This window comes from Amia ocellicauda, chromosome 16, assembly GCF_036373705.1.
Source record: "Amia ocellicauda isolate fAmiCal2 chromosome 16, fAmiCal2.hap1, whole genome shotgun sequence".
Classification (NCBI taxonomy): domain Eukaryota; kingdom Metazoa; phylum Chordata; class Actinopteri; order Amiiformes; family Amiidae; genus Amia; species Amia ocellicauda.
Genome location: NC_089865.1, coordinates 3,559,212 through 3,577,197, shown reverse-complemented (window position 1 = coordinate 3,577,197; position 17,986 = coordinate 3,559,212). Strand labels below are relative to the sequence as shown.

General features: G+C 47.3%; 1 protein-coding gene across 2 annotated transcripts; it reads right to left on the bottom strand.

Moving 5' to 3' along the window:
- Positions 1-3,975: 3,975 nt before the first annotated feature.
- Positions 3,976-17,287, bottom strand: etv5a (ETS variant transcription factor 5a). Of its 2 annotated transcripts, none has more exons than XM_066687596.1 (13): positions 16,905-17,287; positions 16,304-16,436; positions 15,857-15,941; positions 15,338-15,385; positions 14,487-14,537; positions 10,710-10,839; positions 10,332-10,619; positions 9,197-9,483; positions 7,329-7,391; positions 6,981-7,049; positions 6,570-6,739; positions 6,313-6,414; positions 3,976-6,200 (listed from the first exon to the last, which is right to left on the bottom strand). In XM_066687596.1, the coding sequence occupies exons 1-13, from the start codon at positions 16,973-16,975 to the stop codon at positions 5,970-5,972; spliced, it is 1,728 nt and encodes a 575-aa protein (XP_066543693.1). In that variant the 5' UTR covers positions 16,976-17,287; the 3' UTR covers positions 3,976-5,969. The 2 variants fall into 2 exon arrangements, with proteins under 2 accessions (XP_066543693.1, XP_066543692.1); XM_066687595.1 differs by having other exon boundaries at positions 15,857-15,944; positions 16,905-17,283.
- Positions 17,288-17,986: the final 699 nt, after the last annotated feature.

Genomic DNA, 17,986 nt, shown 5'->3' with positions numbered 1-17,986 from the left:
TCCACATATGATCTGACGTAAAGATGCCGAGAATGCAATCATTTTTGCAATGAGCACGTTGTCAAGTTGCCCAGATCAGACAGGGCTGAGATACGAATACATTGGTTCAGGAGGATGTGACAAAGCAGGGCAGGTTGTGTAAGAGAAGAGATTGAGGCCAGTGTGACAGCAGGAGACAGAATCGGACAACACTAATCGCCAGAGAAGGTGAGGATCACCGCCAGATTACAAGGGCCTGCGGTAGAAAAGAAACGAGAGCCCACTCTGGTCCACTCTGCCACCACCCTTTTACCTCCAACCCCTAGCCCGTATTGCTTTACCACACGCTTTCTCTGCCCAGATTCAACAGTACCTCCCAATCCCTCACCTGCGAATTCTCTTCAGAAAAGACTTGAGTTTATTTATTTTAAAACAAGAGAAACAACACAGATCAGCCTCGACCCGCTGTGCAGAACCCGTAGGAGTTTCTCAGGGCCAGCGGATGTGAGTGGGCAGGCAGGGTAATCCAGGAACAGTAAAGGTGTCATTTCTTTGGCGTTGACTTCTATATAAGTTGCATTACCTAACAATGATGATGACCCTGCTCTCTTCCTCTTCCAGAGATGGCGTGTGGAGGTATGCGATGAGTAGGAGCTCTTCCGTTGGCTCCCTTTGTCAGGGCGATGAACAGGCCCCCGTGTGGCCAGGCCGCGCGGCAGTGAGAGTGGGGCGTCCGCGGTGGGGGTGCAGGGGATGTGACTTGGCGATCACTGCCTTTCAGGAGCTCCTGGGTAGATGGAGGGGCGCTGGCACTGAAACTAATTATAGTGGCAGGCGAAGTAAACTCAGCCGCAGGGGAGTCAGATTAACAACTTTTCTTTAGTATGTCTTATCCAATTGGAGTGTAGCAGACATTCAAAAGGTACTTGCAGCCTGCAGTCGGCTAAATCAGCTGAACCGTGCTGTTGTGCATCATACCACGGTAACACCTTTGAAGGTCTGCAGGCAGGGATTGCACAACTCCAGTCCCCAGGGCCACAGCGTTTTCTGTTTTTGTGTTCCTCCCCTAGCTCCTAATCTCGTAATTCAGGTGATTAGCGGGATCATTTAATCAATGGAGCTTTTTTTCACATCTTAATCAGGCGATAATTGAAAGAGACCTCTAAACCCTGCCTTTCTCAGGGACCGCGTTGTGCACCAACTGCCCTTGAGCAAACCTGTGTGGAGTGGCATTTGATGTCGGTGTGAAAAATACACTCAAAGCCCTTGAAAGTGTACCCACCTGCACTGAGCTCTGCTTGCTGTACCTTTTTCATTTTTGTTTCCCTGTACTTCAGCAGACAGGCAACAGCAAAGAACAGAGGGCTGGAAATCAACAGCATTGGAGCATCAACTCTAATCCCTGTATATACTGGAGACTTTATAATAAGGAGGGGTTATGAGGTTTTACAGGCAGGGATATCGGGACCTGACAAAAATATGCCACAACGCAAAGAAGCTTCTCAGGAGCCAGTAGGAGAACAGAGAGTCAGAGCTTTCTGCTGACCTCAGCTCTCTCTGCACACCTGCGGAGGAACGGGGGAGCAGGGGAGGAGGGAGAGGAGCCGAGAGGGATGTGTGTAGGTGTCTTTTCTCCTGCTGGAGACATGCAGGCAGATGCAAGTAACCTCACAGAGAGCAAAGCAAATATGACAGCACTGTTCTGTATGAATTCATTTTCTGATAAGCTATGCCTCCCCTATGGTAGTGATGCCACAAAAGCACAGGTGTCTCTCCCAGATGCATTGCATTTAATAGAAATGAAATATATTTCTATTGTTCAAGAACAAAATACAATCCAAATGTTTAATTTGTGAAACAGTCTCCTCAAAGGTCTGCTTTTTTCATTACAATTATTTAATATTTCATCATCTTGGTCATTTAATTTCTCCAGATAGGAAGTGAGGATGTTCATTATGGCATCCCAGACTCGTGTCTTTCTATTCTCTATCACTTTCACTCTGGAGCTTTTTCAGATTAGAAAAAAATAAAAAAACAGTAATACATTTAATGCGGGCGGTGAAAGCATCTACTGACCTACATTCAAACACTCCTGTGGAGATCAAGTGTAAGTCACAATAGAAACCGTCCACCGAACCTCAAACCCATAAATCCGTGTTGAAGAAGATTAAGCTGCACTGTGACATCACGAATCATCCACTCATAAAAAGATATGCAGACGCTGTAACATGCAATGCGTCAATTGACTGGTACTGCGCTTGGCTTGTTTGTCTCCGACGGATTCAGGGGAGGTTTCTGTGTGTCTAGGATCAGTGATTAAAGGGCTTGACTTTCACTCCTAGCGCTCTCCCTCTCAGATGACATTGTCCATTCGAGTCCTAGTCTCTCCTGAGCTGATGAATGGCTGGCCATATCTGGGCAGGTGTTTCGGGCCAGGGGCTGAGGCCAGAGGTTAAACGGCTTGTGAAGTGGTAGAGCACGGGAGCTCAGAGAGTATCCGCAGTGCTCGGACGTCTGATCAGCACAATCTGATCACACTGCTCTTGCTAAGTGGCTCAGGACAGCCAAGGGGATTAGAACTAAAACCTCACTGAGAGGGTGGGGGTTTGAGAGAGAGAGAGAACAATGCTATGTTCAGATCTCTAATCAGGACACTACTCAATTAAATGGACAGGGAAAAGCAAATCAAAGGGCTCTTATGGGCTTGCCTATCCTAATGCCATCCACAGCTAATGCAGAGTGTATTACGCTCGTGTTGGATGTCATTCATGCTGGCCGATGCCATCAGCATGGACGTGACTTCAGAAGAGGGAAGCTCAATGAAGCTCATTAATGTTCTTGCTGTTGAAATCTGTGTAAAGCTGGCAAGACAAGGTTTGTGAGGATCCATAAAGTATGGTTGACTATTAAAAAATGACAATCACAGGCTTCATATATACATTTACAGTTACTTTTAGAACACTGTCCTGTAAAGACAGGTCTCTGGGCTCTAATATTAAAGAAATACTACAAATCAAATCCATAGTATAGTTGATATGGGTCACATAGGCCTAATGTTAAAAAATAAAATAAACCATTGCATATAAGTCTTGGCAGTATATGAACACGTACAAGTAGACTAGAACTAGACAAGCAGTCTGAGTTAATCGCTTCATCTCCTCAGTTCTTCTCTGCTCGACTCTTGCAGCTGCACGAGAAGCCCCTGTGGATGAAGGGACTAAGTGAAGCTCTTTAGCAAATCAATATCCTGGGCTGAGGGTATTACTTTCTGGAAATTAAACCCCACAGCTCACTGGGGTTTCAGATCAGCAACATCCCAGAGAGGCATCCAGCACTGATTGCCCTCCTCCCCTCCTCCCCTCCCTCCCACGAACACACACCAGGAGTTTAAACTCCAGGTACCCACAGCAAAGGAGCAGAGAGGGTTTCCTTGTGGTGTTGTTCGAGATCACCCCAACCACAGAAGCCGTCATGCCCTGCAAACCTGGCCCACAGACCCATGTGCAGATGTGACCGTGAGTGCGATGTGTTGCAGAGAGCTGGAGAGTTGAGTCATCCGAGCCTGGAGGAGGGGAACCTGAGCACTCCGAGTGGGCATACAAAAATATAAATAAATAAAACCAGCTTCCCCTCCCACAACAGGAAAGATGGTGCCCGTTTGTGTGGGTTCCTCAGCCTTGTCATTATCCAAGAGAGTGGCATTTGCTACTTAGCTTTAGTAAGTAAATGACAACCACATGGTGACGTTTGCAGAGTAAGGTTTTTGTCAAAGTAAAACTGAAGGGAGGGCCACCATTCCAGTAGCTGATAATGACTAAAACGATGAGCAAGTCAATTGCAGCGGCCAAAGGTAGACTGAACAATGAAGTTATTGGGAAGACATTGAGAAGTTGCAAAAACTGGACTAGATTTAATGTAGGGGAGCAACAAAGCCAGGTGTCATCCGATTCAGAGAGAGAGGCAAAAGTGAATTAAATTAAACAAGGAGTCAGGAAGTAAAGCAGAAAGGATTGTTTATTGTACCCAGTACAGATTATTAACTCAGCAGTGTGAGGTACACATTGTGAAGGGAGAGGTGAAGCCTGTACAAGCTCACATGACCCTCGTCCTTGAGAGGTGGACGCCCGCTGCTGCCCCACCAAGGAAGGGTGAAGTCTTTGCAACTCATACCAGAATCACTGCATCACAGGGATCGAGATTAGAGATATACAGATCTGTAAAAGGCAGAACTATACAGCTTATACAATAAATCTGAAACAAACAGATGCAGCCTTTGCAAAAATATATATATTTTTTATATGTTTTTTTCTTTTTTTTTTTTCTTTCCCAAAACAACTTCATGAAACAATATAAATGCAGAGAACTTTATGCGATTTCTTCTTGTCCAATAGAAAGCGATATGTTAGTGGGCTGTAGCCTGTTGGATACACTGTGCAGAGAGGCGGGCTCTTGTCAGAACGAGGCGGGACCCTGGGACTCGACACTCGAAAAATGGAGTTTGGCAGGCAGGGGAAGGGGGCGGAGCTTCCGCTGTACATGGCAAACCTCCCGAAAGTAGGGTCATTGTGCCCCCTGCCCCGCCCTGCCGATAACACTGTCTGGCAAAGCTGGCATTCCCGCCTGCATGCCACATCCTCACAGGACCGCCAAAGAAACTTTCAGCTCTAAATACAAAAAGTATCCTACCCCAAAAAAAAAAATTTTTTTTAATTTTTTTATATATATTTATAAATTCGAAGCTTCAGAAAAAAAATACTGTCATATGCATCCCTTTTTGAATTTTGTCACACAGAAGAATTAAAAGTTTAAATAAAAACTATCCCTGCTTCTACCAGCACTGCTATAGTCACATGACAGCTTCTTTCTTCGCAACCGGCGGTGGCAGGAGGAGTGCTGCGCGTGACGTGCTGCTGTGTTTAGGTAGCCCCCAGCTGCCCAGTCGTGTTTCCTCGTTGGCAGTGTATCTTGGTTACAGGAGCGTCCTGTGCATTGGAAGGGGACAGACTGCGCTGCTGCCCTTTGCCCGGAGGTCATGTGCGTATTAATTATTAATTAGAAGGTGCTTCTGGGTGGCAGCACAAGACCATGTCTGAACGCACACTGGCCGGTTTAAAGCTGGCTACCCCAGCTACTCTACAAGAGGAAAAACAAAACGAAAACGCCATACTGATTACAATCTCTGTCTGGCAGAGGATTTAAAAGTGACTTTTCTTGGAAAAAACAAAACAGAAAACTGGCTTCCTGGAGTGAGCGAGTCCTCCGTCGTGCAGAGAGCGAGGGAGGAGGAGATGTCAGGAGACCCAACGAAGGGTGATAAGGTCTACATCCAGGAAGAGAAAGTGATCTTCCGTTAATTACCTGGGAATCAAGGAACTGACAGACTCCAGGTGTGAACAGGTTAAAAAAAAAAAAAGACTAAACAGTTGTTTGCTGCTAAAGTCCAGGCCCAACACTTTGGGTTTCAGCACTTCACCAACGATAAAACAAATTCGTTTTGTTTGCTGGAGAAAAAAAAAAAAAAAAGATTGATACATTTTTTTTTTTTGCAAATTGAAAGCCCTTTTCTTAGGTGATGAAAACTGAGGGACACAAATAAAAAGGCAGCCATAGAATAGAACTGCGGTTTTGAAGAGCAATGTTTTCTTAAGAAAAGCAGATTGTCGATATGGAAATGCTACAATTTCTCAGTCTGTGCAGAAAGTCCCGTCGGCCTTTCCAGTCCTGCGTGGCCCCGCCCCTGGCCCCGCCCAGATTCCATGGCAAACAAGAACCCCTCCCCCAGGCTTTGGGGGAGGTGGGGCCAGTAAAGTCCAGAGTCCATCCACACTCCCTCCGCCCTTCCTCACCAGCCAATCGCAGAGCAGTGTGAGGGCGTGGGCTCCGCGTGCAAAATCAAATCTGGAAGCAGGCAGCAAGACAGGTCCAGGCAAAGGGGTCAGAGTTCATACCCCCCTGCCCTGCTCTGCGGTCGGGGCTCGGGCCAGGTCGTGTCAGTATACATAGCCGTCGTGGAACGGCAGGCCTCCCACGCATTGCTCGCCCCCGTCCAGCAGGTAGGGGGCGTTCTCGTCATAGTGGGTGAGCGGCAGGGTGTCCTCCTCGGCCCCAGGTAGGCTGTCCGGGTCCGGTTTCAAGCAGGGCCGCTGGTTATCGGGGAAAGCCATGGAGAAGAGCGCCTCGGGGTCGCACACGAACTTGTAGACGTACCGTTCTCCGGCCACCTGAGGGGGGCGAGATTAGGAGCAGGTTAGCACCAAACTTGGGAACGGCACAAGAAAACAGAAGGGAAGGGGGGCAGTGTCGGGGTCAAGTTCTGGGTCGGGGCAGTCTTACCTTCTGCATGATGCCCTTCTCGTAGTAATAGCGCAGCGAGCGGCTCAGCTTGTCGTAGTTCATGGCAGGTCGGTTTTTCTGGATGCCCCAGCGTCGAGCCACCTAACACATACAAAGACAGCGGTCAGTGAATGTTAAGGAGTGGCACAATAATGTCACGGCCTACTGTAAACCAGGACATACACTGGGACAGACTGGAGTCCTCTGGCTCAGACTGGTCTGCAGGCGGGGATGGACAGAGAGAGCGATGGACTCACCTCCTCCGGCTCTATGAGCTTGAACTCCATGCCGCGGCCAGTCCAGGCAATGAAGTGGCCGTTGGCCGGGTCATCCAGCAGGGTGACCAGGAACTGCCAGAGCTGCAGGGAGCCACGGCGCTGGTAAGGAGGCCCCTCGCGGTACACTGTCGGCTCCTGTTTCACTTTACCTGTGGGGTGGGATGGGACAGTGTCATTTTACATTCTACAACCTCGTAAAAAGCTGCATTTTTTAATTTTCCTTTTGTTTTGCTATAGGATTGCAATGACATTAGTATTATAATAAGATTCTTGCACATGGCATCAACCCACTAGCGTTTCTATCCATGAAAAGGACAGTTTAACCGAGAGCAGACTTCCAGCCCCCCTGAGTGACAATGACCAACACTCCTCCCACACTCAAACACTCACCCTCGAGTCTCTCTGGGACCACACACGTGTCGTCAAAGTACAGGTGAGGGTCTCTATCAAAGGTGAAGTCTGGAAGAAGTGGAAAAGAGGATCAGGTTTTTGGACAATTCTTCTCTGGACTCTGCATCTCATATACTGTGTCTGCTTCAAAGTAGAATTTGTATCAATCGAGTAGAAACATCAACTACCCTAATTTTACATTTTTCTCCTGCAGAACTGTCTCGCAATCTAATGCCGATCTGAAAGTCCTCCTCAGTATCCCTGCTACACTTTTCTGTAATGAGGTTTGGGCCTGTGACTGGGGGTCCTACAACAGAAGCAATACAAAAAAATAAAACATGTACTTACTGTCATGGCCGTTTTGGTAGAAGCTGGCTCCCCTCCCGAACGAGGACTGACAGTTAGGCACTTCTGTAACAAAAAGAGCAAACGGGCAGTGAGAAACACTGGCCGCTGTCCACACAATCCCACCATTTCCAGCAGCTAGCCTCAATCACATTGCCCAGTTTGTGAGCCACACTACACTGCAGATCTGTATCCGTTAGCTGGAAACAAGGCAGCACCAGCTGCCTGCCTCAATCCCAGCATTCCTGCACTCTAAACACTACCCCCCCCATTTTTGATACATTAGTTTTCATATTTACAACCTCTCCCTCCCTCCTGCCACTAATTAAGCCTCTCTGTTCAAGGGCTAGCAGGGACTTCGAGCAGAGGAGCTGCACAGCTGCCAGCCCTGGCCACCCTCAGGGTCTTATGCAACCAGCTCTGACGCAACATCTGGACTAAACAAATCCCAACCCCACATCTGGCAGGGCCAGCTCAGACCTAAGAAAGAAACACACTTCCTTAAAAAACAGCAGGGACACACGCACCCGGGGACAAAAATGGAAATTGGGCTTCAAGTTATTCAAGACAGAAAACAGGAGACGCTTCTTCACATAGAGAGGCGTCACAATCTGAACAAACTCCCCAGCGATGTGGCTGAAGAGACAATTTGGGAACATTCAAAAACAGACTGGATAGGATCCTTGATCACTTAGTTATTAGTGGCATGCTCTCATTTGGAAACTGTTCTGATGAATGTAACCTTTTGAGACCCCTGGACCCATTGAAAAGGAACTTCAGTTTCTACTGTATGGAGTAAATGAATTGGATCAGGCTATTACTGGCATGTCGGGAGATTAAATGGCTGAAGATCTAATGTCAGCATTAGGGTTTCAAAGCGAGATCCCACAGCTCCCATTAGATCAAGGCCCGTGACCTTGCTGCCCAGCCTCACTCCGTCACGGACCTAAGCACCGAGGAACTGTGCCTCACTGATGTACCGTCACCGCAGCACTTCCACGGCAAAACCGCCACCATCTGCTAAGCTCAGTCACACTCACACACACACCTCTGTGCTGCCGGAGTATTTATAGGCGGTAAGACGATTAGAGGATTTGGCATTACATCACCGGCCTCGCAAGCCTAAAACTGTGTGGAGAGAGAGCAAGAGAAAGAAGCCAGAGTGCTGTGCGTCCCCAGCCCTGTGCGGAGGTGTGGGTGGCGGGGGGTGCAGGGCACTGGCTAGCTTTGCGACTCCCACTCTGCAGTGAGATGCAATGACGCACCGGCAATAGGACACATTGGCCAAATATTATGAAATAGGCCATAATTCTACAGAGGAACTGCATCAGATCACTAGGGCTGCAAAAGCCTGTGGATTCTGAAGAATAATGTCTGATTGTTTCAGTGCTAAAGCTGACATGTTTCTTTGTATTTTATTACATGGGGTTCACACCTCACACCTCTGTATTTGCACTGAGCGTTACTGATACATAAACAGGCAGGGGAGACAGAACCTAGTGCCTTATCCACTGTGAGTGTGGGAGTCTGGATCTCTCACCGCAGCACTAAAACTGCCAGAAAGGTGCCAGAGAATAGAGCAAACATTAACCAGCACATTCTGCAGTTTCCCCACCCCCGCCTGCCATCTCTCTCAGCATCCTTTGCTTTATCATCGGTTTAAACCAAAAACACGTACATAAAAAATAAATAGGCCCTCTACCATGTTTCAAAAGGATCTTTGGTTCTCTCCTCTCTGTTCCTAACATCCCCCTGCCGATGTATTATGAATTACTTTGTGAAAAGGTAAACCACTCCAGATCTCTGCTAAACAACATTTCTGCAGCCTCATCCGTTCAGCCCTAGGTGTTTTGCTCGGGGGTCCCACTCACCGGAGTCGAAGCAGTAGTCTCTGGGCTCTTGCTTTATGGAGAGGGGGTGGAAGGAGGGCTGAGGGGGGCCCATGTTGGGGACACCCTGCTCTGCATATCGGGGGTCTGGCAGCTCTTGTTTGAAGCCCTGAGGCGGCGCGGGGACGAGCGGCTCGGACATCTGGCGGTGGTAGGGGGGTCGCCCATCTCTGTTAGCGGTGCCGGGAGCCTGGGGTGGGTAGGGGGGGCAGCCCTGGGCCTCTGATGGGGGGAAAGGCAGGCAGGGCTCAGAAAGCTGCCTGTGAAACCTGAAAGAAAGAGGCAAAGTGTTCAGAGGGACTGGCACAACTGGAAAAATCAACACTGTGTAATGTAATACACCCAAGGGTAAGGCTGGCATAAGATATGGAGTCAAATTCAGTTCACTAAATCCAAAATTATGATTTGTGCTCTTCAACGGGCTACGGACAGACACAGGGCACTTGCAGAGCTGCCGCTGCAGAGCAAACAGGTGTCGGCCCTCCACAGCACAGATCGGGGGGGCTGGACAGATGCTCCATCCGCTGAGGTCCGCTGCGGCCAGTTCCTCATTCCTCCCCGTCGTCGACATGCCGCGGACTCCCTGGCCATCGAGAGGCATCCCAGAGAAGGGAAGAGTGCCAGACTGGCCTTTCCCACGGTGTTGTATAAATATATAAATGCGTTTGTGTGTGTATATATATATATTATATATATATATATATATATATATATATATTTATATTCTATATATATATATTTATATTTATATTCTATATATATATATATATATATATATATAACCAGCTCCTTCACTGCCAGGCCTCAGCACAGAGTCCACTGGGAGTGCACAGGCTTCACAGGCAGAGCTAGCTGCTTATTTTCTTTTGGACAGAACTGCTCTTCAGAACTCACCCGACATCTCGCTGGGATGCGATTCTAGATCAGTTAAGACTCGTTTATCAAGGGGGACTTACAATCCGACATACAATTACCCATTTATACAGCTGGGTTTTTACTGGAGCAATCTAGGTACAGTACCTTGCTCAAGGGTACAATAGCAGTGTCCCCAGTTTACAAAGGTTTGTATGCGAGAGGTATGATCGCTGTATGATGATCAGGACAAGGGCGCGCTCACCTGTGCTCGCTGCTGTAGGCTCCCTCGGAGTGAGTCAGGGGCGGGCGGGGCACTGCGAAGGGCGGGCTCTGGCTGTGGAGTGGGTGTGACCTCTGAGAGTGTGTGGCGCCCGGGGACGGGGTCTGTCCGTGCAGGGACCGCGCCGCCTGGCTCTGGCTGGGGACTGCGGGAGTGGACTGTTCGTGGAGGGGGTGTGTCCCTGGAGTGTGGGAGGAGCCACAGGGCGAGACCGGTGTCGAGGGCGGAGTTAATGGCTTGAACCCTACAGGGGGCTTCCTGTCATAGGCACTAGGCAGAGAGAGAAGGATTGTCAGAGCACAGGTTTAACCAAGAGATAAATATATTGTGCTTCCCAGATTGTTTTGCAGATTGTGGTACCTGTAGCTGTAAAGGCACTTCTCTCCGTAGGGCGTGGTGAGGCTCTGGTCCTGGCTGCAGGAAGACAGCTCATCTGAGGGGCTCTGCAGCTCCCGCTTGATTTTAGATGGTGGGGGGCCATGAAACATCACTGTAAAGACAGAAAGAAGGCAAGTAATCATTAGAATCACTATCTACTTGAAGCTGGTTTGATATGGCAACAGTCCTGGTTCAGGTGGTTGACGCATAACCTGTTGTGATATCTAATGCATACATGTATCTAAACATGGGGCTAAATTATCTTCTAAAAACTAGAAGTGTACTCATGCTGATACCACAAGCCCCCCACACACCCTTGTGTCAATGAGCTACACCGTAATCTGCCCACGTCCTGCTTGTACTGTACAGTAAGGGGATTAGTACATAGTCTAAACAGTGTGAAAACAGTTTTTGCTACTGTAAAGGTGCAAACATCTAGGAAAGCAGGACAAGGGCTTTCCTTTCTATCTCTTGCAGAGGTTGCACACATCTTTTGACAAGTTCACAACTGGTAGACAAATCACATCCAAAAAAAAAAAAAAAAAAAACAGCTACATCACCCATCAGTGTCGTAATGCCTAATTCATGCAATTTAAACTCCCCCTTTCATATTTCCATTACTGGCCAGTCAATACTCCGCTGCTGTAATTCAATGATTGTAAATGATTTTCCTGCATGCCGTGTAACCATTAGCTGCAGGGTCTCTCCATTAGTTTGGCATTCAACTCCCATGTCCCTGGGCACATTGTATAGGCAGTGAAACCATATCCCAGGTTTGGTACAATAAAGGCCTAATAAATCACTCATCCCTGACAGATTGTGGCGAGCGTGGAAGGGTTTCAGTGTCTGCGGTGGTTGGAGCAAAGGGCTGCACCGACAGGCAGTGAGATATGCATCATGCACCCCTGCCCCCCCACCTCTCGTCAACCACTTCAATACAAAGTTTAAAAAAAAAAAAAAAAAAAAAAAAAAAAAACACTACATGGAGTGACTACTTGGTTTAAACCAAGATGGCATTCTAAACATCCGTCAACAAGCCCTAAGATATTAATCTAAGAGCTTGAAGAATTTGTACAGTCTCTGCATACATGTAGTCCCTGTGATCATCGAGGGCAGGCCATGCATGATATATTTAAGGCCAAGCTACTAGATACTGCCGATCTGCAAGGATGCTCATTTTCATTCGGCAAAGGCTCTGTAGTTTTCCAAAAGAGTAGGTTGTGGAAATTAGACGTTTCTCTTGTCTGGTGCAGGGCGTCAGGAAGCAGCTGCACCATGTGACAGCACAGTAAACAGCTCCCCTGCTTGTGGCCACAAAGGCCGGCCTTGGTGAATGGAGGCCTGTGAAGGAGGCTGGCTGCCTCCCAAACCACAGCACCTCACGCCAACCTGCATGCCAGACATCTGCAAACCCCGCCGGGGCTACAGCAGAACCGCTGTCAGCCTGAGAGATGGACAGGACAGACCGACCGATTTTTGCACTGAAGAATCGCAGGAAAAATGTTCCAGGAAAAACAGACATAAGGCATGCTTTTCGGTCTCTAAACCCCAGTATGGAAAACATGCTTGAGAATACAGTGATTCCAGCACAAACACCAAGTGGTTAGCTAGCAGGTACAGAATCGGGACTAAAGGGAGGTGTCAGCGGACAGACAGATGGATGTGAAGAAAGCCTGGTGTTGGATCTTTGACTTTGTGCACAGCCTGTCCAAGACGCCACTCCCTGTCTAGGCTTGTGCATCAGACAAAAATATAAACAAACTAATAAAAATAAACTCCATTGAACAGCATTCCAGGGTTTGATTTGGCTGCACTTTAAAGATGCATTAGTCTAATAGAAAAGTATAAACAGTCTGTCAGGCACATCTCCAGACACTCGGCTGCACTTTGCAATGCTCTGTACAGCCTGGATGGGAGGATTGAGTCATAGTGAAGGGCCAGAGGTAAGTACACTTATCACCATAAAATCTCCCCACCCGATCTTGACACCATGTTTTGAGTTGGTCTTGACATCAGAATATATTGTAGGCTCATGTGACGCATTTCACATGTAAAGCTGCAGATTAAATCAAACAATGTGAGCCCTGCACCAGATGTTCAAAATAAGGCCTAGCTGCCCCCATGATTACAACTGAGGGAGAGGTCGTGTGGGCTAGTGGTTAGTGCCCGGGAAAGTGAGAGAGAGGCAGGGTGGGCTAGTGGTTAGAGTGGAGAGACCGAGGGGACGGTATAAATTAGCATCAGAGACCAGAAATATCTGGACGGGGATAGGGACAGGGACATTGTGTGTTAATGGCTGCTAATGGGAGACGAGACCGGGAGTTGGAAGGGGAGGGAGTGGGGATTAGGATTAGTGCGCTGATCACTGTGAAAGTTGTAGCACCATCAGGAGCAATCGCTGAAAGCCCCCCCTCTGTGAGAACAACTCCTTCAATCACATCAGCCCAGCACGCTTCACATCAGATCAAAGACCGCAGCCTCCACCAGGTCACACTGGGTTAAAACTTCGCTAAAAATAACATGCATAAAGTCAAAGATCAAAGGCAAGTTAGCATGGCCCTTTCTTGAGCAAATTTCACAGCTATTCTTTGGAGAAAACTTCAAAGACTGATCTCCCCCAGCACAATAGATATACTGCGTCTTCTGGATTAATGAGGAAATGCGCTTAACAGCAATCTCTTATTGGAGAGATCTTTGCTCAGAGGTATTGTTGGATATCCTACTTTGTGAAGTAAACGCAGGGAGCAGATTAGTTTGCTCAATAACACACTGTTAGTCCCAGGTAGCTTTCTTGTACCTCATAAGACGTACACTGCTATAATCCCAGAGGATTCAAAACTCATAGCGCTCAGGCATGAGATTAGAAATACCAAAACAACTAGTTTAACTCTAGGCAATCTCCTGGAAGCAGGGATTTACCGCGCGGCCTGCAATTTTAGTGTCCGAGAACTACCAGGCTCTTAAACGTGGACATTGTCCCCCACTTTTGGTGGCAGGGATGAACGTGGTATTGTTCATCGTGTCACGCCAGATAAATAAGCTTCGTGGGAGCAAGTTAAGATTATTTCCATCTTTCCCACAGCTTCTCAAATGACCCAGCCCCAAAATGGAATGGCACAGAGAATGGAGATCAGTTAGCACATGGACACGTCCTCTTGTACCATTTAAATATAGAGGGCGGCTCTATACACGTGACGGGGAGTCTGGCAGGCACAGCAGAGGGTTTGGTTTTGTGGAGGGCACCCGTGAATAGATTGAGCAACCATGGCTTCAAACAGAAATGGTCCTTAATGCATGCATCCCCAATATGGGATCGGCAGTTCTCTCCAAACTAGCAAAATGATTTGAGAATTAGGAAGGCAGCACAAGGTTCTGGGACACTTTCAGACAAATCAGTCCCCCACCTTGTACAGCACAAAGTTAACGAGGCATTATGACACTCCTCTCATCTGGGTGGCCGCTAACCAATTACATGTTTCAAGTGCATTGACTTTTAACCGAAAATACCGTGGAGGTCCGCCCCCACGCCAAGAACATCCCATTAGCATTCCAGCAAGTCTGCAGACGGGGGCGAGAGAAAACTAAATGTTCTGTTCCAAATACACAAAGTGGTTAAGGGGATTCTGAGAATGAGATGAATTATGTAGATTACGAGAGCAGCAGCCAATGTTGTCCCTACTCCCCATACACTCGCCCGCGCCCTGGTCCCCCTGCCCCACCCCACACCCCCTAAATAAATAATAAACCTCTTGTACTCACGGTTATCAGACTGGAAATCTGGGACAAACTGTTCGTCATCAGGAACCTGAGCTGCAGAGAGAGAAACCAAGAAAAGTGTAAATAACAAAACCTGTACCCTGCTGGATGGCTCATGGGTCTAGACCTGAAAACCATGTGGATGCTGGGTAATTATGAGCCGTAAGTAAACTCAAGGGCCTGAATAAACCAGAAGAACCTCAGTATCACTAAAGGAGGTCCCGCCTTGCATTTTGACAAGTCAGTAGTGTTACTAAGTGCTGGTACAAAATACTAATTATGGGACACTCTACCTCTGCCTCTTCAAAAAGTTAAAATGCAGAACTTCCATCATCCTACGGCTTTAAAACCTACTGGGCCATTTTATTTGTTTACAGATCAAAATCTGACCAGAAAACTAAATGGATTACGAATGTATATTCAAATAAAAATCAGAACTCTAGGCATTGTACCTCACTACTACTGTACCACGAAAACAATTTGCACCTTGACAATGAGTTTACTTTGACCCGGGTATGAGTTTGTACACTTAATGACTTTACAAGGAATTAAAAGGGTTTGACATTTGAAGCACATGAATAAATAACCCTAAGTGGTCACTGGAATACCCTTGTCAGAGGCACAGTGTATTTATATCCATGAAATATTCATGTTTTCCTTGTACCCATTTAGAGAAAGTAAAAATAGAGCAAACTTCACAGTGGAGTAAAACATTAACTTTGTTTTCAGCACTGAGACCATTGTGGGGAAAACCTAAAACTTTTGATAGGTATGAAAACTATCCTCCATGAATGCACTGCAAACCTAAATGTTTGTATCACAAAAGACAAGGATCTTAACTTGGCTTAACTCACCTTCAGCAATCCAGATCTCCTGCAGCTGACTGAGGTCCTGGAACAGCTCTGTAGACGCACAAAAATAAAATAAAAAGCTTCAGATTGTGAGATGGGCCGTCTCCACACTCCCCAGGACACCCCATGCACACTAAAGGCTGCATCTAATTATGGGAGATGTCTAATGACGTTATTAATGAGCAAATGGAGCGGACATAAGCTATTAGAAACGTATTTAATAAATTCTCACCATAACCCAATTGGAGTTCCTGATATTTGCTCTACAGATCACTTTTCCAGAAGGGGTCAGCAGAGAGGGCACAGTGACAGGAAAGAGGGCTATTAGGATTGAGCAGGGTCAGGGGTGGGATCGGTGAGGTGCACAAGACACGGTGAGAGGATGGAGAAGAGGGGGTGAGAGAGGGGCGACTGGACAGCGATGGTCAAGGAAAAAATCAAGTGCAACAAACTTAGGGACCAAGATGGAGGGTGTGTCAGTGTGAAGGCAGGGGAAGGAGGGCATGCAAGAGTTAGGATTACCTTCCGAGTCATGAGCTAGTTCTGTGTCCAGGAACTTTCTCTTTCGGTCATTAAGCAGCCTGCCACGAGACTCCTCCACCTGAGACTTCTGGCAGAGACGAACAGAGATGGACATTAATACAGGACACTTCAATAGTGTGCATTTAAACAATCTACACCGCAGGGCAAAGTGTCTCTAATGTTTGTGCAGATTCATGCTGCAGCTTTCTTAATTCAACTCCCATCGGTGAGCTGACACTAGCTTGGAGTGAACTGTATTACACACAGGCTTAGACTTGTCAGGCGGATAGGAAACGGCATGGCGAGGGACCCTGCATTTGTACAAGCGATCTATTGGGGGCACACTTGAGCTAATCGAAACCCCCGAGACTGAGATCGTTTTTGGCAGATTCAAGTTAAAAAGTGCATCATTCGTCAGTGGAAGAAATAAAATAAAACCAGACTTACATTGGTAGGAACCATAAAAGGGACTTGCTGGTCATAGAATCCATCCATGGCGCTAGTGAGACGGGATACAGATGTGCCCAGCTGGTGCTGCTCGCATACAGCGACGTGGAGAGAGTGTGTCCGCTTTTTTGTCCTAAGGGAGGAGAAGTTACATGTGACCCTCAGAATCTCTTTGGACCCCATCATATCACAGCTCTAGCGCAATTGATAAGATTTTGCAATTAGTGCCTTATAATGAGGATTATTTATTACTGACTGCAACGAGATCACCTGGTTGCGCCATGCTCTAATACTCAAGGGAGATATCCGACCACGCAAGGAGCCGTACACATTACATAAGCAAATAATGTCATCTGTCCTAACCTATAGCAGTGATGATTTTTTGGATTGAAAGGTAGACAAATTACAGTAAAGCGACAGAGCTCGCTTGTTTCGGGTGACAAGAGATCTGACACGTTAGAAAAAGAGCCTCCATATTCCAGAACATTCCCTGCCAAAGTCCGCTGTGGGTCTAATAAAGTTTAAACTGTGGCTCTTTGGAAGACATTGGACCAAACCACCACTGTGGAATATAACGACCAAAGGACTGTGCGCAACGTACACAAGTGCGTCTGTTTTCCAGTGTAACTGCAATCCAGCTGCCTGCTCCCCGCTCCCCGGGGCAGGATGCATTCACTGCTGGGACGCGCACAAATGCATAGAAATACAGTAACAAGAGGCGGTGCACCATGCAACATCCAACAGAACAGTGGGCATCAAGCACACTACACATTTCCAATTTCTTAAATCGCGTATCTTTGGAAAGAGTCCAGTTAAAGCCTATTGCACTCATTTGATTCTGCGCAAGAGGTGAACAAATCGTCGATCACGCAAAGCATCAAACGGCGCTGACACCGAACCGACACAGAAAACGCACACAACCCCGTGGATGGGTAACTTTGGGAAAACTTCATTTGATGGGGCTTGCAGCGCAGCACATGCCTCTTGTTAACGGAGGGAGAATGGAGAAATTAACAGATCGCGTTACGCATTCACCGCTAGTCTCAATCAATCTGCTCTTGCAAAGACTGCATGCGCGTCTCCAGTTGCGCCGCGCGTTGGCCACTCGTGGAGGGCGCTGTTTCAGGAGAGTGCGACGCACAGCCATATATGGGTTCTCTGAATCCGAACCAGACCCGAACCCAAGACGTACAAGTACACAACACATTTGGGAAAGTTTCCAGAATCCCACGCCAGCTGCACATTTACCACACAATCGCACATGCTGGAGCTTCATAAAGATCAGCTCTCAGAGACCCCAGCACTATAACCCAACTGCACGCTTTATTTGATTTTCTGCAGACGCACTGAACCGTGCAGGCGCTGTGTGCGCAGTTGTGCACGTCAGAGCAATTTAAAAACTCCCGAGTCAACTTGAACTGATGGACCAACAGGTTGGACCCCCGCCGGCGGAGAAGACGGCTCCGGTGTTTGTGCAATAGTTCGAGTTATTCTCTAACTCGAGGTTACATATTGTCCAGTAAGTTCACTGCTGCATGACCATAAATTCGCTCCTTTCTAGTTTGCAACTTCTAGAACTGCAGAACGGTGCAATAAATACTTTACTCATGCATATACTATACACACACTTAAACTGTATATAAAAAGTGACGTTGAACTAGGTAAAGTCTAGAAATACTTATT